At 44.2% G+C, this 26,677-nt stretch overlaps 1 protein-coding gene across 2 annotated transcripts in view; it reads left to right on the forward strand.

The window, feature by feature from the left end:
• Positions 1 to 26,677, forward strand: part of LOC147019237 (ubiquitin-conjugating enzyme E2 D2-like) — an 81,139-nt gene that overhangs the window by 12,907 nt on the left and 41,555 nt on the right. For both annotated transcript variants that reach the window (XM_085899568.1, XM_085899569.1), the window contains exon 2: positions 20,165 to 20,228. In XM_085899568.1, coding sequence (XP_085755694.1) covers positions 20,165 to 20,228 — 64 coding nt within the window. The remainder of the gene's footprint in view (positions 1 to 20,164; positions 20,229 to 26,677) is intronic.

Raw genomic sequence — 26,677 nt, forward strand, 5'->3', positions numbered from 1 at the left:
GATGATCCGAAATGCCCTGGTTTCGACAGCGTGAAGCCGAGAAAGGTGGGAGGCAGGAGCACCAGCCCAGAGGGGAGAGCAGTACTCCATCAGGCTACGGACAAAAGCTTTGTAAGTGGTCAGGAGCTCAAGAGGGCTGAGGAAGGACTTTGCATGACGAAGGATTCCCAGTCGGCGACTGGCTTTTGAGGCGAGGTTGGAAATGTGACTTTCCCAGGAAAGGTCATGGCAGATAGTGAGACCCAGAAGCTTGAAAGAAATGACTTCTTCCAGAGGATAGTTGAGAAAGTGGATGGGGGGGTTTTCTAAACGGTCCTTTCGAAGAGACATAGTGAGAGTGTGAGATTTGTCTACATTGAAAGACATGTTCCACGTGTTGGACCAGTTTGTGATTTTATCCAGATCTGCAGTGAGCGAAGAAGCTGCTGCTTGCCGGTCTGAGGGATGACAGATGGTACGGCAGAGGGTGGAGTCATCAGTGAAGAGATATAGAGGATTTTCCAGAGAGTCGGAGAGATCATTGATGAAAACCAGAAATAGAACAGGGCCCAGAACGCTACCTTGAGGAACTCCAGCCTGGACAGGAAGAGGGGATGAAAGAACTCCATTTAGGGCCACACGTTGACTGCGACAGGAGAGGAAGTCTGCAAGCCATGAGTGGAGATGGCCTTGGATACCATGGAAAGAGAGTTTGGTGAGTCGTGCAGAGTGCCAGACTGTCAAAAGCACGTGATATGTCCAGGGATACGGCTCAGATTTCCTGTCTGGCATTGAGGACCTCCATCCATTGATGGGAGAGCAGAAGCAGCATATCCAGGGTAGAGTGACCTGGTCTGAAACCAAATTGATGATCGGAAATCAAGCCATTGGAGAAGAGGAAGGATTTCATGTCTGAAGCGATGATGGATTCCATTACCTTGCTGATGATTGGGAGAAGGCTGATTGGTCTGTAGTTGCAGGGATCTGTTTTTGCACCTTTTTTATGCAGGGCAGTGATGTTAGCAGATTTTCAAGCAGATGACCTTGAGCAAATGAGAGGGTGAATAGAACATAGAGAGGGTGAGCAAGAGCAGAAGAGCAGGCTTTGAGGACACATGGGCTGATGCCATCTGGACCCGTTGCAGAATCTGTCGAGATTTGAAAGCAAGCTCTCCACCTTGTTCGGAGGAAAGGACACAGAGTCCAAGGACAGTTAGGTGGGTAGAGAAAGTGATGGGTTTAGGACACAAGATTTAGCTTTAAACACAGAGTTTAGGCGTTCAGATTTGTCACGTGTGGTATCAGCAGTGCGGCCATTTGAGGTAAGGGAGGAGATGGAGGGGGAACATACACCAGAAACAGATTTGATTAAACGCCACCAGGATTTTGAGGAGGGAGAGAGGTTTGAGAGTTCAGACTTGAGAAAGATGTTTTCTGGCTCTCCTGAGGGTAGATACACACTTTTTCCGAGCTTTGTGGAAGGAACTGAGATTGCCCTCAGTTGCGTTTGCTTTGCATGAGGCAAAGGCAAGTTGTTTCAGGACAACTGCCTCACCACAATCTTCAGTAAACCAAGGGTGGGAGGAAGGGTAGGACAACTGAACACGAGAGGGGTTAAATCTGTGCATGAGGGAGAGCAAGTTTCTTTGAAAGAATTCCCAGGATGAGTTGATGTTTGAGAAAGTAGTGATGGGAGACCAGTCTGTTAGTTTGATGGCTGCAAGGAGACCCTGCCAGTCGGCTTGAGTGAAATGCCAGACTCGACGGCGGTGAGGTGGTTCTCTGATGACAGCCAGAGAGATGTCCACTTTGACAAGGATGTGGACAGAAGAACCAATTGGAGCGAGCAAGAGCAGCAGATATTGTCAGGGAAATTTGTCAAAATCAGATCCAGAAGAGATGGAGTACCATTGGTTGAGATCCGGGTCGGGAAATTGACCGATTGAGTCGCAGAAGAGTGGGATGGTTGCTTTGAGAGTGAGGGGTGAGGGAGGTGAGTTGGCACTGAAGTTGGAAAAAAAGAATGGTTGATGGAAAGCGAACATCTTGACGACAAATATTCCAGCCGAACTATTGCATCAATTCAGTGCAGCAGCAGGGATGATTCGCACGCTACTCTCGATCGTACCGATATTGTTTCCATCGAAAGTTTTACACCGCTGTTCGTATTGAAAGATTTCTGTGCCAAGTACGTCAAAGTTTTCCTGCGAGATGCTGATATTCAGCTTTCAACGGACCAGAAATCTCCTTTGTGTTCATGAGGATGGGGAGACGGTACGATCAGATGCCCACTGAAAACTAAGCTGGTTATGGCTCTGATTGACCGTTTTGAGCGTGTTTACTCCGAGTAGACACCTTTTTTTAATCATATCCAGCACTATGCACTGGTGTGCACGCACACATCTATGACTTGGACAGTAATTTTCTCAGCATTGTTTCCATTTGTTTGATGATCCAACAGGTTCCTATAATAAAAACATGCCAGACTATATTGTAAAAACAGGTTTTAATCCTTCTTTATTGTTTTTCACATCAGATAATACAGTGAGCAATGGCGTCCTGCATTTGAATGGTTTTCCATCTTAAATGTTTTCTTAAGGCCCAGTCACACCTTGACGTTTTAGCCAACGTATGCCGATTTTTGAAATTTTTTTTCTGAAACGCTGGCACACGTTGAATAAGTTATGGGTCAGTTTTGATAACATTGAGAGCACGCTGAAAAACACTGCCATACGTCGTTGTACGCTGGCTTTAAACGTTGTACTTTTCGGTTGTCCTCAAATTTTTGCATGCTTGAAATTTCATGACGTATGCCGGCGTATGACTCACACGTTCCGCTACGCTGGCCACAAGTTGTATGCACGGTCTGCGATCGTTGACAGACGTCAACACATGCTACTTGTAAGTTAATCATAAGTTGAGACACGCTGAGGTCATGTTTAGCGTACCCGAAACTTATTTCTAACCTATGATTAACGTGTTGTTGGCATGTTACGCGATCGTTGCCACACGTCGACAGACGTTACTTTTAAGTTACTCATCGGCTGAAAGACGTCGGTATAATGGATCGTCCTTGCGTCAGCGTCCACGGCCACGGCCAGGACACTTATTTGCAGCATTCTTCAAACTTTTCTTCGGCATGACGAGGATGTTCACACTTTGATGTCGAGCTTGGCTATGATTCCAATTGTCCATCGGCAGCGTCTATTTAAAATAGTCGAGTTTTAGCGTTTTAACACGTTCAGAAGAAACGCTTCAAATTTCCAAACCCCAGCGTCAAAAAACAAAGGCGAGTGACAGCAATTTAAATCGTTCATTGTGAACAATGAAAATAGTTGAGTGGTACCGTTTAAAAGTCGTTAAGTGTAAAAAAAAAAATCCAATTGTTGAGCGCAAGCGTCTACTTTCAATAGTGGAGTTTGAGCGATTTAGCACGTTCAATAGAAACGATTAAAATTTCCGAGCGCCAGCTCAAAAAACAAAGGCGAGTGACAGCAATTTAAATCGTTCATTGTAAACAATGAAAATAGTTGAGTGGTACCGTTTAAAAGTTGAGTGTAATAAAAAAAAAAAATCCAATTGTTGAGCGCAAGCGTCTACTTTCAATAGTGGAGATGCAGCCATTTAAATCGTTGAGTGGCAGCCTATGAATAGCAAACCCCACGTCACCGGTAAAGATAAACTGCCGCATGATATGGATAAGTTAGGCTATCATTGGGCATAGTTTGTGAACGCCGGCTACACGATAATTATTCGTTGGTATACCGTATCTATAAGTTATCGAAGCGCTCTATGCACATTATTAGTTCATTGTGCATTTGTCCAACCCGTTATGAATCGACCTAAATCGTAAAAACAAGCCATAGCTCATTGTTGAAAAAGCCCCATAAAAGATTAGCCGCGAAGAACTTCGAGCAATGGTGCAAAGATGTCTCCAACCCGTGGACACGCGGACGCAAGGAGGATCCATCATAACCCATACCCTCCCCCTCACACTCACCTACTACTGCCAACATGAACAACCTACTACTAATACTAATACTGTTACTGCTGACATGGACATCGACTCAAAAAGGACTCAAACACTGTTGGGTTCCCCTTTTATGAACACCATTTTTATCTACCAATTCCCAAAATCGCTGGGAACACGTCTTTATATGGCAGTTGTAAGTTATAAACACGTTTATTTATTTTTTTTTGTCGACCGGAAGATGTCATTGGAATAAGTCTACATACGTCAATGTTTGTTGGGACTACGTAAAGAATTGGTTCAAAGCACGTCAAACATAAGTTAGAAATAAGTTTCGCGTAAAAAAATACATTACCGCGACGTGTTTCGACTTATGAGTAGCTTATAAGTAGCCTTTGTGGACGTGTGTAAGCGTCCGTATATCGTGTGTACAACTTATCCCCATCGCATGCGGAACGTGTGTCATACGCCAAGTACGTCGTAAAATTTTGAACATGTTTAAAATTTCTTGACTTACTCTACTTACTACGACGTATGATAGCGTACTTTAGCGTTCCACTCACGTATACCAAACTTACTCATACCGTATTTGACGTGCCCCAACGTTTTAGACAAATTTTTCTTAGGTCGGCATACGCTGGCAAGATCGCCAAGGTGTGACTGCGATGTTGACACTTCCATTTCTACGGCAGTTATGATTCGAATTGTTGTGCGTCAGCCTTTTAATAGGCTACGTCACAACATCGTCGGCGATGCGTGCAACGCGCTATGCCTAAGTTAGACTATCGTTGGGCATAGGTTGTGTCGGCCGACAACAGGTTCAGCATTCGTTGGTATAAGTTATCTATAACACAACGAAACATTCTGTGTCCGTTACTAATGCGTTATACATAAGACCAAGTCGCTATGAATACGTCCGAATCTTTAAAAAAAAAAACATCAAAAGTTCAACGTAAGCCAGCGTTTTACATAAATTTTAATACGTTGCCATCGCTGGCTAAAACGTCAAGGTGTGACTGGGCCTTTAGATCCTCCTGGTCCAGGATTTATATTTATTCCTCCCCCCCCCCCACCTACCCTTGTCTTTTCCATGGAACATCCGAAAAAAAAAATCATAAAAATATATAATTACTAAAAATTGAAATTATATTTATATTTCGACCTCCCGACCCTACATTTTAGCTGAAGAACTGCGTAAACCAAGTTATAAAATAACTAAGGCCTTACTTTTAACTTTTACATCCTCAATTCATTCGTCATAACTAGATTCCTTGAGACAGAAATTGATTTTACGTGGGTATATCCACCTGAAGTTCCAAAATCAGCTGCAATTATAATTTTTGCATGTTTTTTTGTTGGAAATCACTTATAACATGTAGAAATGCAAAAAAAAAATCGAAATTTTGTTGAAAAAAAAGTTGCAATTTTTTTCTCAATTTTTTTGGGGGGGGGGATTGAAAATCACTTAAAACATGTAGAAATGCAAAAACAAAAATTCAAATATTTTTTCAAAATGGCCACCATAGCGGCCATATTGGACTTTGGATCAAGCCCAAAGTCTAATGCCATGATCCTTGGACCATACCTAACCCCCCACTAAGTTTCGTCGAAATCCGTCCAGGAGTTTTTCCGTAATATTGTTCACAAACAAACAGACGGGTGAAAACAGTAACCTCCATCCATCTTCGATGGCGGAGGTTAAAAATCGAAGCTTAGAGTTCTGTGCGCGATCTATGGAGGGAGGCAGCTTGGTGGATGAGAGGGGGGTCAACTTTGAGAAGGATGAGTGAGGGGGATGAAAGGTGGGAGAAAGGTGAGGGGGAAATTTTTGAGGGAGGTGAGAGGGACGCTTGGAGGGAGAAGAGTGGGATGGTTCGCCGCCGCCGTCCGGGGAGGTGCGTGCGGTCGGGGCTGTCCCGCCCCACTCCTCGCCGGGGCGTCTTTCCTCTTCCGTCGTCGAGCGCTGCGCGCGGCGACCCGCGTTTTGCGGTCGTGTTTCCGTCGCTTTCTCCCTCACCCCCTCCTTCGTGGGGGTGCGGGGGGGCTCCCTTCATGCCAACTTGCAGCCCTTACAAAAAATATTTGTAGGAGGAGATAGGTTTTGGGCGAGTACATGTCGAACATTTCAGAAACGGTTAATTGCGAATATCTCTAAGAGAAAGAGTCTGATTTTGATGAAACTTGGGTAAAATGTGTACAATGTGGCGAGCATGTACACAAAAATGAATGGTTGCTATGCACACCTCCATTGCTTAGCAACAGCTAAAATACTTTATCGTACATCACACAGTTATTGTGGACTGTACAAAAAAAATCAATACCTCCGAAACTGGACCTCCGAGGGATCTTTTTTTTGTGCACAAGGAGAATGTCTTGCAGCATCATATAAAAAATAAAATCTTTAGCGAGTAGATAAATGGAATTACCAGAGCTGCCATTTGTTCGAGTCTCTTTGGAAACATGCTTGAAATTTCACAAGGTGGGTTTCTGGGCGCAAACTAAGAGGGCTGTGATAATCATATTTATTGTTCTAAATTGATTGATAGCATGTACATGAATATCGGCTAGTCGCCTCGGCCAGCTTTCCATCCAGAGCGAGCAGCCATTTTGCCTACCGGCTTGTTGTTATTATTATTATTATTATTATGACTGTCTATGGCAGCTGTTACATTAGTTTTGTTGGTTGTTTTTTTTTTTTTTTTTCCTCCTTCCCCCATCATGGTATGTGACTTGAATCCATGGTTGTGTGTAAGCCAGTTTTCAATGAAGGAAACTTATACTTGTGCCATGAACAAAGGGATTGGAGTTTGTGTTGATCTCCCAAACCTTCCCTGGCTGAACCTTGGATAAGAGTACTCATTCATTCGGTTGTGTGGCTGCTGGTTTGCATCACTGCTTGGCCCAATTCTTTCATGAACTGGCTGGCCAGGCCTGACATTTGATTAAAGTTAGGCTAGATATTTGTAATACGTTCAGGGTCAGGGTACCAGCGGTAGCTCGTCTACTCTTTGCGAAGGACACCTTGGGGTATTTATCATCCACCAACTAATGCCATCAGACAGGATACCCAGCTGAACGTCCATGGACATCCATTACAGCATGAAAGCAAATGTCCGAATATATTTAAAAGTTTATGATAGATGCTCTCAAAAGGCACCCTCAATGTGAGGATGTGTAGAGGTGTTTAGTATTTAAGGAGATCCGGATCTTGTGTATAAAAGAGCCGAGTCCTAAAGGTTTTGTCTTCACCAGAAGAAGAAGAAGAAGAAGAACAACGCGGAGCTCTCTGAGAGCAGCGTTCGCTGCTAAGAAGCCCACCTTGAGTCCCGTTTGAGGTTTACAAAAAAACCAATCTGGAGATTATGAAGCCATGTGGCAAAATGTTTTGTGGTCTGACAAAACCAAGATGTAACTGTTTGGCAAACATGCAAAATGTTCCATTTGGCACAAACCTAACAGAGCACAGCACCCAAAGAGCACCATCCCTACTGTGAAGCTTGGTGGTGGCAGCATCATGTTACAGGGATGTCCCTCTTCAGCAGGGACTGGGGCACTTGTCAGGATAGAAGGGAAAATGGATGGAACAAAATACAGAAAAATCCTCGAGGAAAACGTGATTCCCTCAGTAAGAAAGCTGAAATTGGGACGGAAGTTCACCTTTCAGCATGAAAACGACCTGAAGCACACAGCCAAAGCTGCATTGGAGGGGCTGTGGAACAAAAAGATAAATGTCCATTCGTGGCCCGGTCAGAGCCCCGACCTAAATCCAATCGAAAATCTGTGGCATGACTTGAATATTGCTGTCCATCAATGCTCTCCATGCAGCTTGATTGAGCTTGAACAGTTTTGCACAGAAGAATGGGCAAATATTGCCCAACCAAGGTGTGCAGAGTTGGTAGATACTTATCCCAACAGACTCACAGCTGAAATTGCTGTCAAAGGTGCTTCCACCAAGTATTAACTCAGGAGGGGTGGACACTTATCCAACCAAGATATTCTAGTTTTGTACTTTTAATTAATTTTCTGAGATTTGTAGAATTTGTTTTTCATTTGGAAGTTGTGAGTTATGTAAAGGTGGAAAAAGTGATGTAATTCTAGAGTAGAAGGCAATAAATGGTGAATATTTTGAAAGGGGGTGTGGACTTTTTCTATCGGCACTCTGCTGTGATTGTTGCATTGGAAGTTCTCTTTTTGCATGCATGCTCAGCCAGCTATGGATCAAATCCCTTTCCTGGGATTGGGCCTGGTTAGGTTAATTGGGCCTGATTCTACTCCTGGTTTCCCTGCCCCCTCCCGAACTTTGTCTCCTGAGACTGCAACTTCCAAGTGTTCATGCGCATGGCCAGGTGTTTGTACACATTCTTGCAGCATGATAGTCTGTATTAAAATCCTCATCCTTCCAGTTCAGCTGTAATGGGAAAGAGTGGAATGGTGTTTGGTGAGACTTGTAGTCATAAAAAGGTGGTTGGAAAACTTACTGTGCAGGAATTACTGAAGGTTCTTCCTGACTGTTTCAGAATATCATTAAAAATAAATTTTAATGCATATGCAAAACCTTCTCCCTTCCTCCCTCACCCCCTCCTCCCTTTTCTCCCCTAAATAATTTGATACAATTTATCGAAAATTCATTTCCATCTAAAATATATTGCCTGTTACTGTTTTATTTAAATTGGATCATGAAATGATGGTGCAGAGGTAGCGTATTTTGTTCGCCCACCCCCCTTCTCCTACTCAGCCACTTAACGGTTGCATTGGTGCTTTGCAGACGCTAATGCAGCAAATGTGTTTTGTCCCTCAAGCGCTGTTAAGCTGGGTATCCCAGCTGTTAGCTTAAGCCGATGGATGTTAAAGATCCCCCAATGTCGTTTGTAAAAAGAATTATGAGAGTTTTCGCTGCACTCTGGCTGAATTCAAATTTCTTAACCAGTCAAACATCAGGATTGGTCAGCTGCTGTTTGAAAGACTTTTACCTAAACTGGGGGCTGGCAACGTGCGGCTCTTTCTGGACTTTGGTGTGGTTCCCAACCCTGATCGACATTTTGAATCCATGCTGAGCAGGTTAGCTAGAATCACGATAATTAAAGATTTGGATCGAAATAACCAAGATGTTTTGATATTTGATAAATCCCCCTTCAATTGAACGTGTGCATGTGACGTCACCACATTTGCGATTCACCATTTTGGAAAAGAAGAAAACAAAGAGAAACTGCACATGGACTGCTTACAAGCAACAATATTAAGATTTTGATATGGAGGTTTGACTTTGAGTTATGAAAGGTGTTCAAGATAAGGTCAGAGGGATTTGGAACGAGATTCTCACAGTAGTCCAAGAAACACCGAATCTGTCTTTTCTTTCTCAATATCTCATGTACATGAGATAAGGTGTGTACGTGTCCAACTATAAACCATTTGATTGGTGCTTCACAGGGAGGGTGTTGCATCACAGGTTGTACCGACCCTCAAATGGACATGAAGTTGGGTGTCCCTTCTGTTGGCATTATTTGTTGAGTTTGTGTCTTTCATGTTGTGTGAGTAAATCGAAATGTATCAAAAGTTTCTGAACGTCGGTAAATATGTCCTCAGAATGTTTCCATATTATCTCTGTAGCCTTTGTGCAATGCCTGGTCAAAGACCTGTACAGTCTTGGACAGCTCAAAGCATTGCGTTATGGTGAGTGAATGATTCAGCACTTTGCTGACAGTCAAGTCAACATTTGTGCTGCAGGAGTATCTATGGTGTGTAGATTGCCAATGTTGTCCTTGTAAAGTACTGTGATATCACTTCAAGTCAAGATGTTGAAGCATTCCAGCTGCTGATTGATTGGTCATCTTCCTTTGAAATGCTGGCCATAACCCAGATGAGGTTCTTTCATCTCGCAGGCAGGACACTGGCAGGGTCAACGTCTACACCTTCATTTTGGCCTATCCCCTCTCTTGGCTTAACATTGTATGTGCGCAGCATCAGTGGTGTACCACTGATGCTTCTTTTATTTGCCTTGTCAACAGGAGGCAAGGTTTTAACTGGCTGCACATCACCTGCCTTGGCTTGGATAGTAATTCTGTTGACTGGGATGTCCCCTCACTACTGCTGGTGTCCTCAATTCAGTCAATGTTGTCCCAGGCTAGGGTGGTGAAGACTCCAGGATGGGTGTTTGCTGGAAGGGTAACATCTTCTTTTGTCATTGAGAGCTTCTGCAGACACAGGCCTGTCAATATCTTCCATCTCGGAGTAGGATACACTGACCAAGTCGGTTGAGTGTCTGTATGAGCTCTGCATTTCTCGTCAGAGACTTGACTGCAAATGGCAGAATGATGTGTTTGGGTGGCTTTGTCTTGCCATGAGTGATGGCATTTATCAAGTCGAAACCAAATGAGCTTCCAAGCCATTGAACTCTGGGATGCATGGCCGTTGTCCTTGGTACTTGTCAGCAAATATCGTAGAAAGAGGGTAACAGACTCAGGGATGATGGGTTCACTCTCTTCTGCTTCCAGTACCAGTGGTGGCCAGGCCTTCGGGAAATCTTGCTTTTTTGACATCTGATCTCACTTGAAGGGCTGCCTTTGTGATAACATCCTCTGCAATGAGAGATTTCAGGGTCTGCAGCTCTGCTTTCAGCATCTGGAAGGCCTTGGAAACTTCAGTTATTGACAAGTTGTCAGGGTAGAGAAGATGTTTCCCTTTCTCGTTGAAGATGTCATGCTGTCTGGCGGTTAAATGGAACACAATTCCACGAACCGCACACACAAAACGGTTCTCAAACACATCTTCCATGAGCAGTGCCAAAAGCGAGCTGTATGTACATACAGTGTAGTGGTGCTGTACTGTGTGCAAAAACATATCCTTCATGAGCCGTGTACATCACAGTTCTAGAACATATCTTCCACCAGCCACATTGTAACCAAGCTGTGCGACTTGTTCCACCATTTGTGTGTAATGGTGCTTCACTACATCCACAGTACTGATCAGTATTGTGAGCTGCTGAATATTCCCCCCCCTTTCCCCCTGAATTTGTACAATTGGAATGTTTCACCACATCTGATACCTGCTGAGTCAACTGTTAGTATGTACACTTGCATAAGTAATTAATATGCTTCACCAAATCTGTGGCAAGCTGCTGAAGAAGAGAGGCATAAAATTGTCAGGTTGGCACGGCACGTGGGAGGGAGAAGGCTTTGACGACATGGGGCCTGAGTTGTTGAATGCTCTTAATTGCCTTGCATGCCGAGGAGCAAACTGAGGACAAATTGGGAGTCGTTACCAGGAAGATTCCGAGGAGGAACATTCCGAGGATTCCGAGGAACGTTACCAGGAGGAACAATTCCGAGGAAGAGGAGGCGGTCAGTGATGAAGAAGAGGTGTTGAGGTCCAAACTTGCGGTCAAGTTCCTGGGTGAGATGCAGGACATTCGGTCAGTTACCGAGAGGGTGTTAGACGCCGATCCGGTTATGGAGCGTCACCTCAAAGTCGAGAGGGGGTTGGATGACATGATGCTCCCATACAAGGAGCTACATCAAAATCTTTGCCAATCTACCAGGCAGCTCTTGATCATGGAGTTCTCCTCCTGCCTCTCCTGCCTATCTTGCCTCTTCTGCCTATCTTGCCTCTCCTGCATCTCATTCAGTGAGCAACTCTTCAGGATCCTCTTCTGCTTCAGTGCCCTTGCCTACCTTCCTTCCAGTGAGCAATTCATCAGCACCCTCACCTGTGTGGTCTTCAGTCAACTCCTCTGAGTTCACTGAATTTAGTGTAGTAGGTAGTAGAAAAATCGTGCAAATTACGATACAAGCATCAAATTTGGCATTTCTGTTCTGCAGGACTTTCTGATCAAATCTGCCCGATTGGCCATTTGAAAATCCAAGATGGCAGCCATTTTTCAAGGAAGCATACCATGACTATCGCTCTGAAGAGTCTAACAGATCAGATGTAACCTTTGAAGATTGGTGTGAACAACGGAGACAAGAGAGTCTACAGTTCCAGTTCTGGAGTCTGGTGCTGGACATGGAGCTCACCATAATGCACCCTGATCCGCTCATTCAAAGAAGGAGACTTCAACCTGTCCCGTGAAGCACTTTCAGAACTGGTGCCCTACTTCTTTGCGAATAACAATGTCAACTATGCGCGATGGATCCCAGTTCACCTTCGAGATATGATGTCGCTTGAGCAACAACATACAGATGTGGCCAGGGAGTTTCACAAAGGGAACTTCGTTATCCACAAGTCTAGAAGAGAATTCTCTTCCCTGGCAATCAACCAAGCCCACGAGCAAAATAATGCAGTCATCAAAGGTGACTGAGGAGCAATTGGGTTGACAGAAGACCCGGCAGCACTTCGTAGGTGGATGGTCGCTGGACCCGAAGTGAGTCTGCGAGTAGCTGGATACGAGGCCATGTCTGGTATGAAAGATGCAACCAACAACAGCAGACACCATGAGCAGACACTGACTGCTTTCTTTGAAATGCTTTCAGGACCAGAAATCTTTCTTTGAAAAGGTGAAAGCACTCTCTGCAGTAATGCAGGAGATGGGCAACCCATTCCAAGAAGAATCAGCCGACCTACTGGTACTGGACATGAAGAACATTGCAGACCCAACTCCAGCCGAAATGGTAGCTGCACATCACCAGCGGGGCAAAGAGCAGTTCCATTCATTCATGGAGGGCTACATGAATGCATTCATGCATTCATGAATGTCCTTTCTATCATCCAATCAAGAAAAACATTGTTTCTTTCTTCAAACAAGAGCAAGCTGGGGGAAGTTCTAAGGAGAAAGTCCTGAAAGACGACTGTCAGCTGTTCTCACGACTGTTCATCTCGTGCCAGAACAGGCAGTGTGACTTGCAAGAATTCTTCAAGCATGAGAATCAGTCACACCCTGCATCTCTCAGTGACAGCGGCATGCTTCATAGATGTCAGAAGTCACAGCTGGCTGAAATTCTTGAAACGCAAGTGAACATCCCAGACAGAGAACCAAGGGGAGATGGTCATCATTGATGGCTCAGCACTTATCAATGCCCTACCTCCACGCACTTCAAAGATATTTGATGACTGTGCTGAAGAAGACATCATCCCAAAGGTGGAATCCTATGGTGCCAGGTACGAGAGGGTGGATGTAGTGTTTGATGTGTACAAGGGGGCAAGGAATCAGAAGAAGAGTGACAGAAACCAGTAAGACCCCAAGTAACTGGAGAAGCTTTCTTCGAGATGACGGCAACAAGATTGAGCTGTTTCCCTTCCTTGTGGAAAAGATGTGTGAAGCACAGACGACAAGCACAGTCATTGTCACAAAATGAGAAGATGCCATTAGCAAAACAAGGAAGTCACTGGATGCTGTCTCCATGTTGTCATGAAGAAGCTGACACTCAAATATTTGTACTCGCCAGGGATGCAACGACGGATGGTAGCAAGTCCATTATCATGAAGGCTAATAACACGGACGTACTAGTCATAGCAATATCTGTACTACCATCCTTGCAGGAACTAGGTCTTGAGAACATGTGGATTGCCTTTGGCCAAGGAGCCAAGGTGCGATGGATTCCAGTCTATGAGGTAGTTTCTGCAATAGGGCCTGAGAAAGCGAGAGGGATCCCATACTTCCATGCGTTCACTGGATGTGACGTCGTGTCTGCCTTCCGTGGTAAAGGGAAGACAACTGCATGGCAGACTTGGAGCGTCTTTGATGATGTTTCTGAAACATTCACCAATCTCAGCCAGCATCCAACATTGATTCGTGATCTTGACCTGCAGAGGCTGGAGAGATTCGTTGTCCTCATGTATGACAGATCAAGCGCAGCCACTGGTGTGGACGGAGCAAGACTGGATCTCTTTGCCCGCAAGCAGAGGCCCTACAACTCAATTCCACCAACACAGGCAGCCCTCGGAGAACATCCAAAGCGTGCGGCCTATCAGGCTGGGATCATCTGGGGCCAAGCAACCATCTCCAGTCCAGACACGAGCAGTCCCGCTGAATGGGATGGACACAGAAAGGAGAGACATGGCAGATATGTTGGACAACACTACCCCCTATTGCAGCCAGCTGTCAGGAACTGACCAAGTGTTCCTGTAAGAAAGGTTGCAACTGGAGATGCAAGTTCTTTCAGCCAGGTCTCCCCTGCACAGCACTCTGCAGCTGCATATGTGGACAGTAGCAGCTGGAGGAACATTCGCATGGGATGCAGGCCTTGCATTTTCAAAATCGGACGGGGCTGATAAATAGGCCTCGTCATGTGGGGTGAGGGGGCTGATTTTAAAATTGCTTCAAAATCTTGTGAATTAGTTTTTGTAAATTGTTTTAACATGTGGTCCAAATTGATCAATGTCCGTACAAACTGAACTGCCAAAGAATCTGAATAAACTGAGCCTAATCCTAACTATGTAATTTCAAAATGTACCTTAAACGGCCCTTCTTGGGACCAAACACAAAGTTCTGAGAAATAGAACTTTCTGCTCAAGCACAGCACTTTCCCACAATCCTTTTCATTAAAAAGTATAAGAACTAAGTTGTCTTTCTTGTTGTGGATTATTACCTGTAATGACAAATATTCTGACAATTAGCATGAATGATGTGCCGGTACAATACATTACATGTATGCCATTGAACTGGGACCATTCAAGTATTACGAACACAAGTCCAACCCATTTCTCCCCCTGGACGAGCCCACTGTGTTCAACATATACATGGGGATAAATCTTGACTTTTCACTGCCATTACCTTGTCATGTAGGTTGTACTTGAATGTCCACACCTGGATCCACCAGCAACATAGTAATAATGTCAAAAGATTTATTCTCGTAACAGATTAAAAACTTTATTCGCTGCAAAGCTGAATGACCAAAAAAAAATAAATCTGAACAGTCGCAAATTTAATGAGTTTATTGATGCATTTCTGTCTCAACAAAACGAATTTATCTGCAAGTATCTCTCTCTCCAGTCCAATAACATAACAGATACATGTGTTCAGTACATTCTGCCAAATACTAATTAACTTTAGCAGGTTTAGTATTGATGTAAATCTTCAGGCAGAAACCCCCAAAAGTCACTATCAGACTTGTCAGAAAATTGTGAAAGAGATTCATCCCCTGAAGATAAGTCCAACACAACAGTATTTTCATCATCTGTGGAGATGGTTTCAACCATGTCATTGTCCGTTTCTCGCGTCCAAAAGGAGACCAATGGTGTTGAACAAAGGTGTTTTGTTTTGCCATACAGGTAATCTTAACTTAAAAAAAAAAAAAAAAAAAAATTTCACAGCTTAATCTTACTGGGCCGATAAAAAGACCCCCTCAAAATCGACCACTGGGTCGATCACGGGGGCGAAGCCGATCGGCCCCGTCAAAATGCAAGCCATGGGTATGCATAACTTTGAACATTTACTAGCCAGGGCCCGTTTGCAGAAAGGCCTTGGCTTCATATGACAATCATTAAAGTGGTGCAAAATCAGAAAAAGTGTCAGGGGGCTTTAAAAAACAGGAAAATCCACTCCAGCAGGCTTGAAAACTTAGGAATCCACACCTAGATCATGCAAATCGGACAACTACAAATACTTCAAAGCAAAAAGTCAACTTTGGGAGGCTAACTTGGTGGCCATCTTGAAAAATGGCCGCCATCTTGGATTTTGAAATGGCCAATCGGGCAGATTTGATTAAAATCCCCTGGAAAACAAATGTGCCAAATTTGATGCTTGTATCATTTGCACGATTCCTCTCAAAAATTGCTGTTATCTGCCCCACTAATTTTAAAACATCAACATTTGTTTGTGCAAAAAAAAATTAGAAACAGGATGTTTTTTTATATTTTTTTTTTTATAATTTCTTTTAATTGTTATGGTATAGTTGGTTTCTCACTTTTAATAAACTGTTAATCGCATTCTTCAATAAACATTGGATCTTTTTATTCATTATTATTATTATTTTTAATGAAACTAAGCATGTGCATTCACAGTTGAAAATATTTTAAACTTTAAAAAAAATTCCCTGATGAACCAGGAATCGCTGGGAACATATCCCCATTTTCCATTGAAACAATGCATTGCATTCCTGGCTTCACCATTTGCGGCATTTTTTCATGAATCAGGAACCGCCTGGAACCTTTCCCCACTTTTTCCATTCAAACAATGTCCCGCTATTTGTGGATTTACGATTTGTCATTTTCCAGGAACGTATCCCCATGAATGGCGGGGTTCAACAGTATTATATATTGTTACGGAAATGGCCCTTATTGGACTAATAAATATAGGATCAGCTCAGATCCCCATTAAATGCATGTTTAGCTAGGTTGTGTGGTAAATTGGACGTCACATGTGTGTGTGTGTCGGGAGGTGTAGGATGCATATTTAATTGTTCTTGCAGTGGTGGTGTGCCTAGGGCTCCCTCCTCTTCTTCCCCTCTCCGGATGAGAGGCCGCGCCCAGTCGGCTGAGAGGGTGTGGCCAAAAAGGAAGTGAAGCTCAGGGGAGGAGTTTTGTCGGCTTCGAAAAGGGGGAGGAGCTAGCGGTGAGCGAACGAAGACCTCGTGAAAAGGTTCAGTTTGGCAGAAGTACAAAACTGCAGTCGGTTGAGAGGGTGCTCGTTTGTCAAAGGAGCGAACGAGAGAGAAACGAATGCTTCGTAAAAAGGTTGAGTTTGCAGAAAACAGTCGGGTTTTCGAGGCGTGCTCGTGGTTTTGAAGCGAGCGAATGTAAGAGAGGAGGCCTGCACGTCGAGTCTACCTTTTTGGGCAGTGGGAGAGGCGGCCTGCACGTGGAGTCAGCGATCGACTCTTATGAAGAGGTGATTCTGCCGTGAGAGAGACTGCAGCCGGCTTTGAGAGGCGAGCGTGGAAAAGGAAAGAAGAGGTGATTTGACAGGGAAAGAAACCGAGAGGACGGAGTTGAGAAGTCGGGCTTTGAGGCGGGAAGGCAAGAGAGGAGATGACGGAGCCTCTGACGGTCCCTGTTCACACCAATGGCTCGACACGTTTGCCGATCCGCTTGCCGGAGCCCGGCACCTCGATTTGGGCCATGTCTGGTGAACAGGCCAGGCCTGGATTTGTATGCTGGACCTAAAGAGAAATCAGCTGAGGCTCATCGTGGACTTTACGCGGGGTCAGAGCGCACAGAGACCGCGTGCGGAAAGGAAAGAGTGCGGTGCCGCCATCTTGCCGCATGGCGTGTTCGAGCTGGGGGCTCGAATCTATAGACATCTGCTTGTTACGAGCGACATTTGTGCTTTTTGACACTTTTCTCTCGTCCATGAGGCATCACCAAGTACTCTCTTGCATGCTGTCTGTCTGTCTGTCTGTCTGTCTGTCTGTCTGTGTCTGCACGTGTTGTATAAGGCATATCTCGGTCGCGACCCCCTTGAAACCTGTATTCCGTAGTTCCCTAGTTAAGAACGGGTTAAAGATTGTTAATAAAACCATTGTCATGAATGTTTTGCTTGTGTACTGTTCCCCGATGTTCCCGAATAAATCTGGTTTGTTCGTATGAAGTTGCCGCTATGGATTAATTCATGTCGCGTCGAGGAGTGATCCGTTCGATTGGCGTATAAAACCAAAATGGTTACAGACTGGCAGAAAACGCTCGACATCTGACACAACCAGTCTGTAACCGTGGTTCATTTCCCCAACTGGTAAGGTACAAGGATTACGTTGGTATCGCGATTGAAGACGCGTGACCCGAGGCCTGTGCCGAGCCGGCCGGCGTTATAAACCCCAGAGACTGCGGTGGTGAGGGTGGCGCCAAGAGTCGGGCGAGAATCCTGCCACCCCGGATCCGCAACAATATATTTACTTCCGCCACCGAAGGTGAAGGAGGTTATGTTTTCGCCCCTTTGTCTGTTTGGGTGCAGGATATCTCAAAAACTTGTGGACGGATCCGATTGAAATTTTGTGGACAGGTTCGGTGTGTAACATGGACGAATTGATTCGATTTTGGTGAAGATCTGAATCTGGATCCGAGAGTTATTTAGTTTTTTAAATGCTTCTTCACCATTGAGAGATGGGGCTAAAAACAATATTGTACTGTGTGACATGATATTTCAAAAATGTATTGGGCATGATATGATCTCGTGGATCAGGCATTACGTGGCGGAGGTATGCACTCTCCCGGGTGCCCTTATAATTATAATTATGTATGTATATGTATATATTGTTGCGGATCCGGGGTGGTGGGATTCTCACCCTCACCACCACCGTCTCCAGGGTTTATAACGCCGACCGGCTCAGCACAGGCCTCGGGTCGCGCGTCTTCAATCTCGATACCAACGTAATCCTGAACCTTACCAGTTGGGGAAATAGAACCCCGGTTACAGACTGGTTGTGTCAGATACCGAGTGTTTTCTGCCAGTCTGTAACCATTTTGGTATTATATGCCAATCGAATGGATCACTCCTCGACGCGACACAAATTGGTCCATAGCGGCAACTTCATACGAACCAACCAGATTTATTGGGGAACCTCGGGGAACGCATCACAAGCAAAACATTCACGACAATGCTTTTATTAACAATCTTTAACCCGTTCTTAACGAGGGAACTACGGACTGCAGGTTTCGATGGGGTCCCGACCGAGATATGCCTTAAACAACGTGCAAGCAAGACAGACAGCATGCATGCATGCAAGACAGAGTACTTGGTGATGTCTCATGGACGAGAGGAAAGTGTCAAAAAAACGAATGTCGCTCGCAACAAGCGGATGTCCACGGATTCGAGCCCCCAGCTCGAACGCGCCGCGTGGCAAGATGGGGGCGCTGTACTCTTTCTTTTCCGCACCGCACGTGGTCTCTGTGCGCTCTGACCCCGTGTAACGTCGACGGCACAAGACCGCCAGATCAACGATGGCCCTCAGGCGATCTCTCCCAAGGTCCAGCGCACAAATCCAGGCCTGGCCTGTTCACCAGACAAGGCCCAAATTGAGGTGCCGGGCTCCGGCAAGCGGATCGGCAAACATGTCGAGCCGTGAGGTGAGCAAGGACCGTCAGAGGATCTGTCCTTTCCTCTCTTGCCTTCCCGCCTCGAAGCCCGACTTCTCAACTCCGTCCTCTCGGTTTCTTTCTCTGCAGAATCAGCTTTTCTTTCCTTTTCCACGCTCGCCTCTCAAAGCCGGCTGCCGTTTTTCTCAACTGGTTGTTGACAAGCTCAAGGATGAGAGGGTAGCTGAGAAGATTGCGAACAGCTGAGTTGGGATTTGGGTGGTTTGGGTGCTTTGAGGAATCCTGAAGTGTTGTGGAGTGCCTTCAAGGCAACCATCCTTGATGTTGCTGGTGGATGTTTTGGAACTCACTGTAGGATGAAGAAGAACCTTGTCTGTCTCTCAAGGGCACTGGATACCACTGACCAGAGATGCAGGGCCAGGCTATGTGGCAGAGTTGAGTAAAACTGTATGTGCGCTGAGGGCAGATGAGGCCTATGCACGTTTGAACTCATTTGAAACCATTGGGTCAATTTGATAGCATTTATGGCGGATTATGATGGGGTGTTTTCCAATTTGTGCATTATCGGCCGCCCGTCAGGGGCCGCACTTTTGACCACCAGGGGCTGCCGGTGGCTCGTGGGCCATGCAATGAAGAGCAGGGTGCTCGTGTAATAAAACAAAGGTAAATGGAATTTCGTTTGCTCATGGAAGGATAAACTGGATATAATGAGGACCACAACAAAATTTTTGATAACTAAACAATTGTTAGATGCGGTATATCTTCATTTCAACAAATCTTTGCAGCCATTTTAAGTATCTGAACATGTCACTTTTCATTCTCAGTTAAAACAGTTAAACCATTTTTCCCCCACTACCACAATCCGCTCCACTCTTCAGTTCAAGACTAATGCTCTTGTTTCCGCTCTCTTTCTTGTCGGCATCGGTTTGCTTTTGTGAGAAAAGACCAATGACGGATCCTTTTCTGCAGGAGTTGAAATGGATGTTGAATATCTGGAGGCCTTGAAATGTTTTTTTTTCCCTTTGTTAGAACTGCATCTGAATAAAATGTTGTTCATCTCAGAAGTATTTGCTCATCTTCCAAAGCCATGTACTGTATGAGGCAGGATGTTAAAACAAACAAACAAAAAATTACAACTCCATGAGGCACTATCAACTTCAAATATGTACTGTATGAGGCAGGATGTTAAAACAAACAAACAAAAAATTGCAACTCCATGAGGCACTAACAACTTGAAATGCTTGGATTTCTTTTTCTTGTCTTTATATGAACCTCCACAAACCACTTTTGTGTCAATTGTCGTTATTTCCACAGGAACTGGGTGACTTGAGACGTGACCCACCTGCACAGTGTTCAGCTGGACCCGTAGGCGAGGATTGTAAGTATGATGCTGCAAAGCGCAGTCGCTTTTGTTGTTTTTTTTGTTTGTTTGTTTTTTTTCTACTTTGCTAATGACCCGTTGTTTTTGTCTTTGCTTTTTTTTTGTTGGGTGAGTGGGTGTTTTTCCAATGTTGGTCCTCCAATGACGATTTCTTTCCAAACATCTTGCCTGCCTGATCCCTTTTTCCTCAGAGGTGTCCTAAGATCACACACTTTCTTCTCCCCTCTCTTCCATTGAATTTTGTTCATTTCTGTTTCGAAACTTTGGTAGTACAGTGGGACCCACTTAATAGAATCACTTTGGGCCGGACAAATTTGATTCTAATAAGCGGCTGATTCTAATATCCGAGTTCACCAGAGTTGTGGAGTATCAAGCAGATCAAATGTCGAGTACACATACGGAGACAAATACTCAGCATTTAGTTTGATTTATATGACACACTTGCTCAAAACAATGTAACTTACTACCGAAAATAAAACAATTACACGTACAGTACATATGTACTTTTCAAAGCAAAACAACATAGGTTTGTCGATGAGCCTACTCTGTAATGAAAAAATTGTCGATTGTTGCCTGCTTTAACGAGTCTGTGGCAATGGCGGTGACCTCCTTGTCAAGTTTGCACAGGAAGGCCATGTCACTGAACCCATGTGATAGCAAACCAAGCCTGATCGTCTTAGCTGCAGACATCATTTCCTTGATGGTCGGGACAGAGATCTCCTCTTCCTCCTCTTCCTCCACTTTAGTGTCGGCGTCATAGTCTGCGTCAGTAGCAATTCCCATTTCGCGTTGGACTGCCGAAACGATGGCTTCGTCTGTGACGTCATCGTCTGTGGTTTGGAGAGTGGCGTCCATGTTGACGAAGTCCTGCCATTGGTCGGGATCCATTTGAAGAGGGTTGGCTAACTCGTCGTCGTCATTGCTCTCGACCCTTTCGCCTTCGCTTGCCGCTCCGATGAAAATTCCTCCTTTGCGCCAGCAGTTCACTATGCCGGTAGTCTTCACATCATTCCATGCTGCGTCCGTAAACAGCATAGCGTCGAGGATCGTTATCTTTTTCGCCAAGTCACTCGCTGTCATTGCTCCATCCTCGTTGTCAATCTCAGTGAGCACTTTTCGTAGCATGGCACGGCAGTAATGAGCTTTGAATGAACGGATAATTCCCTGATCTAACGGTTGAAGAACAGAGGTTGTGTTCGGCGGGAGAAATGCCACAGTAATGTTCGACAGTTGAAGTGATTGGGGATGTGCCGGACAGTTGTCGATGAGAAGCAACGCTTTCTGGTCATGACGCCGAAGCTCGCGATTCCACTCAGAGCCATTCAGTGAAGAGGAAACCTGTCATCCATGCGGAGGAATTGGCTCTGTAGCGAACTGGAATTGTTTTGAGACCTTTGAAACACCGTGGATTCTTGCTTTTACCAATACCGAAAGGAGGACGCTTAGCACCAGTCATCGAGCAGCAAAAAAGCACCGTGATTCTTTCCTTTGGCTTTTTCCCACCGCAGTGCTGATCTCCCTTGAAGAGGAACGTTCCGTCTGGTAAGGCCCAAAAATACAACCCGGTTTCGTCAGCATTCCAGATCTCATCAGCCGTGAAGCCTTCTACGAGATCCGGAAACACGTGGTCCAGCCATTGTTGTTTCCCTCCTACGTCAGCCGCTACACTGCCTCTCCGTGAAGTTTCTTGTGGACGATTCCATGTCTTTTCTTGAACCGGTCAATCCAGCCGTTTGTCGCACTGAACTTGTTGTTGTTGAACTTTTCCGCGAACTGAGCCGCTTTCTCCCGCATCAGAGGTCCAGAAAGCGGTGCTTCCTTTTCTCTAGAAGTTTGAATCCACTTGACCATTGCTGATTCGACATCGGGTGCGTTGCCGCTTCGCTTGCGTTTCTGAGAAGAAGACGAATCCACTTGACCTTTCAGAATGGCCTCTCGATCTTTCAGAATCTTGCAAAGGATCGGCTGGTTAATTTCCAACTTGTCTGCAGCTTCTCGTTGGCTCATTCTGGGCAAAGCGTCATAGTCCCTCAGGATTTGTGCTTTATCAATGTTTGAAGGATCCGTCCGCTTTAGTTTTCTGTCCATCGTGGAAATGACGACACGCCTAGTCCTTAGACTGCAGCTGTCAGCCGTCTGCCTATCTGCACAATGACTACCGAAATCACTGTAGTGGCATAGCGTTATTTTTAGCGTGACGTCAGCCACCTGGTGGCAAAAGTTGGAACTGTGCGGCCAGTAGGCGCTGAACTGTCGAAGTGGATGGCCAGCAGCTGATTCTATTAAGCGGGTTTTTGATTCTAATAAACGGGAAAAATTGTGTACATTTAGATACAATGGAATCGGTCTCAACGATTTTGATTCTATAATACGGGTGATTCTATTAACCGTGATTCTATTAAGCGGGTCCCACTGTAGCTATGTGTGATTGCATAGAGATTGCTACCATTCCATATTTGGAGAGATTACCTCGAGTCCTTTCATAGCCTCGTGGTCCACCTTTGTATTAAAATGTGTTGTCACTGATTTACAGCTGTGACTCTGCAGCAAAAACTCTAAAAACAAAAACATTCCAGTTCCTGGATCGGCTCAGGACTCTAAGTTTGCATTGCATCAAGCATATGTAAATCGATTGTATGGTCCCAATCTTAGCTGCGTTGACAGGTACAGCTGGTGACAGCACTGCTCTCAGTACAATACAACCATGTCTTATGCAGGAAATTACACTGCTTAATTATGAACTTGTCTGTTTCAAAAGCCTCTTCCGAGTTTGAAGAAGAACTAGTGCTAATGGTTTATTCCTGCAGCGGTTAAATGGATACATTATTCCACCGAAGCAGGAACTCTTTAGAAGTTCACGATATGAGCAACCAAAATTTTGTTGTTATTAGTAAAAGCCATATTCTGTTTGTTATCCCCCACACTTTTTGAAAACTCGTACTTTCCTGTAACATGGAATGGTGGGATATTGGAATTGGCTCTGTTTGTCTGCCCACCCATCATGCTATCTCCTCAAACGGTTGTGCAGAAATTCATCAAATTTGAAGTTATGATCACCACATTGTGAGAAGGAGCAAGGGCAGTATCATGTTTGGCCCTGAATTGCAAGAATGTGCAAGGGCAGTATCATTTTTGTCCCTGTCCTCTGGGGCAGGGTGAAAAGGTTCACTACCAAAAATGCAATTACGGGCACATTTTAAAACTTTTTTTTTTTAATGAAACTTTGAATATGCAATCAGTAATTGAGGGTCGCATGAAATGTGTGGTGATTTTTTTTTTTGGAGAATTTGACCACCTTTTTAGGATTTTGAGAAATGATCTTTCTGACTGGAAAATCTTCTTCATCTCTTTGTTCATGGCTCCACCCTCTACCTTATTATCTGTCATCCTTCAGATCAGCAAGCAGCAGCCTCTTCACTCTCTGCAGATCTGGATAAAATCACAAACTGGTCCAACACCGTGGAACATGTCTTTCAATCCTCACAAATCTCATACTCTCACTATGTCTCTCCCAAAGGATCGTCTAGAACCACCCCTCCCCCCCTTCCATCCACTTTCTCCACAATCCTCTAAAAGTTCTTTCATTCAAGCTTCTGGGTCTCACTATCTGCCCTGATCTTTCCTGGGAAAGCCACATTTCCAACCTGGCCTCCAAAGCCAGTCGCCGAATGGGAATCCTCCGTCGTGCACAGTCCTTCCTCGGCACACCTGAGCTCCTGACCACATACAGAGCTTTTGTCCGCAGCCTGATTAAGTACTGCTCTCCCCTCTGGGCTTTTGCTCCAACCTCTCACCTTTCTCGGCTTCACTCTGCAGAAACCAAGGCATTGAGGATCATTGGCATCTCCCAGGATGAGGTCTCAAACTGCCAGTACCCAGGCCATTCTCAGAAAAAGGTCATTTTTAGATTTGGATATTTTTCACAAATTATTAATGCTATAATCATTTGAGATTACTCCAAAATGTCAATATTAAGATGACAGGAAATAATATAACAGCCACAAAGCAAGAAACCTCATTTATGACCAAAAAAACAAACAAACAATTCTATGATGGTAACGGTAAATAAAAGTCGTTACCGTTACCAATGGTTTACTGAAGAAAAGTCGTTACCGTTACCCATCGTTTACTGAAAAAAATTAATACCCGTTACCAATGGTTTACTGAAGAAAAAAATCATTATTGTCACCAGTTAACTAATTCAACTTTACCTTACATTATAATATTATAACATGAACACATCTACAAACGTTTGAAATGACAAACAAATGAACTGGACAATATATATTTCTAATTGGTGTTGATCACTTTAGTATTTCATCAATTCATTGGTTTATGGTTGAGGATGCTGTTGGCCTGCTCCCGATCAGTTCAAATTGTGGCGGGCCGATGAATGTCACTTGTTGTATAATGAAGCGTCGATCTTCCTTCCCCTCTGTTATATCATCCCGCTTCGGCCAATTGAAAATGTATCAATCCCTATCGCCGACACGTTCCAGATACTTCAATCTCATGGGATGCCTTGAAATCACTCTCCCAATATAAAAAACTTTACGTGTTCCTCGAGTGAACAATGCAGGATAATATCCATGCAACACAAAATCTGCTTCCAAACTGTCGCCATCCTTGCCCAACGATTTCCAAATGACCCACTTACAATCATCTTCCGGATGAGCATCCAGGTAGTCAAATCATCGATAGTGACAGCATATCCTTCTACAAGGCGTTGGCGGAATAAAATCTTTTTCCGCTCGCTTGAGGTTGCCTCAAAACGATGTAAAGGGCATGATTTTTGAGATGATAAATCCATGCACTCAACCTCAACCAGTTCTGGGGAATAACACTGACAGAGATTACATGTACCAGAACAAAAACAGGAATGATTTCTTATATAGAATGTTCCTTGTTCTGTGGAAACCACTTGATGAATTTGCAATGTCCCCTTCACAGTTTCAATATTATTCATTCTTTCTTCTATATCATCCATTCTCTCAATCAATAGCCGACATCTTCACATTTATATTCCGCCCCACATGGTCAAGTAGATCGTCAAGACTGGCACTGTCTTTCCCATATGAACCTAATTTATCCGCATAGTTTTTAACCGCAGCACCGACACCATCTGCTGGGACTTTCCATGACCAGCTACTAAAAAATTCCATGACACGTGCTTGAATCACATGATATAAGGAATGTTGGCCAACAGTTGAAAATTAGACTTATTCCTGTACTGGCTCGTTGGTCCGTCGGAGACAACGTGTAACTTTTGCACTCTCGCAGATCAGCGAGAACAGGTTCAAGATGAGCCCAGATACTCGGAGCCATGTGACGGGTGTACAAACTTGCCGTACAGTAACACCTCGTCTCGTTCCTTAATGTAACATAGCACGTATGGAGAGATATCTGCTGTTTCGAAGCTCCAAAGTGCATCAACATCGTTTCCTCGCCCAACTTGCAATCGTAGTTTTCGCTGAAATCGCACTGTACTACACATTCAGCATCCCCAATCTACTGTTTCAGCTTCCTCACCACACAGTACTGACTAATGATTCTGTATTGATGTTTCATGAGTTCTTTGAATTCTTTCTCAAATTTCTGGCACAATTTCTCCTTTGTATCACTATCATGTTCTTTCCTCTATTCTTGAACTGGTACTACCAATTGACACAAGTACGAATCCCCTTTGATAATAGCTTGCGTACTTTGTAATGAGTGACCCGTCAATGACCAAATATTGGGTCAGCATCAGTTGTACATAGAAAACAACATGCAACATTTGTCGACTCTTCCACTACATTTGATTGTTCTATGAAATATTCGATTGCTGCTCAACAAAACCTTTCATAGTTGAGAGAAATGGAAGTTAAAGGCTGATAAAATGATCATGCTATCACACCTTGCCTGTCTGAAAGTATCAGATTGTCATTACCATTACCTGAGGTCATAACCGTTATTTGACGTCATTACCGTTATTTTCGATGGATAACGGCAATGACAAACTTTTACTTTTTCTCCAACAACACTGCTCCAAATTTTACCAAAAAGACGATGAAAGTCACTAAATATTAGCGCTTCATGATTACAAACACACCTGGAATATGAACGAACCCCTTCCACATTCTCTGAGGGTAACGGTAATGACCATTAATTTCCCTGACAGAAATAAATTCAATATTTACCTCGTTTTATTCTTGATTCTTCAAATTCTTTGACCTTGTAAATTCTAAAATGGCGCCTTGAGAACTGGTCTCCTGACTCAAGGTACCCTATTGGCCACTCTGAACAATTCTTCTTCATTCAATATCAGTAACGGTAATGACATTTTCAAAGTTAATTAAGTGATTGGCATCATTTCAATCGTTCTACTCCCTTTTCTGTGACAAATATGTGACAAATTATGCAAATTGTATTAAAACTATTGCCAATCATTCTTTTTCACTTCAATT

Source organism: Eptatretus burgeri, chromosome 10 (assembly GCF_056783735.1).
Source record: "Eptatretus burgeri isolate ZD-2024b chromosome 10, Ebu_testis_v1, whole genome shotgun sequence".
Taxonomy (NCBI): domain Eukaryota; kingdom Metazoa; phylum Chordata; class Myxini; order Myxiniformes; family Myxinidae; genus Eptatretus; species Eptatretus burgeri.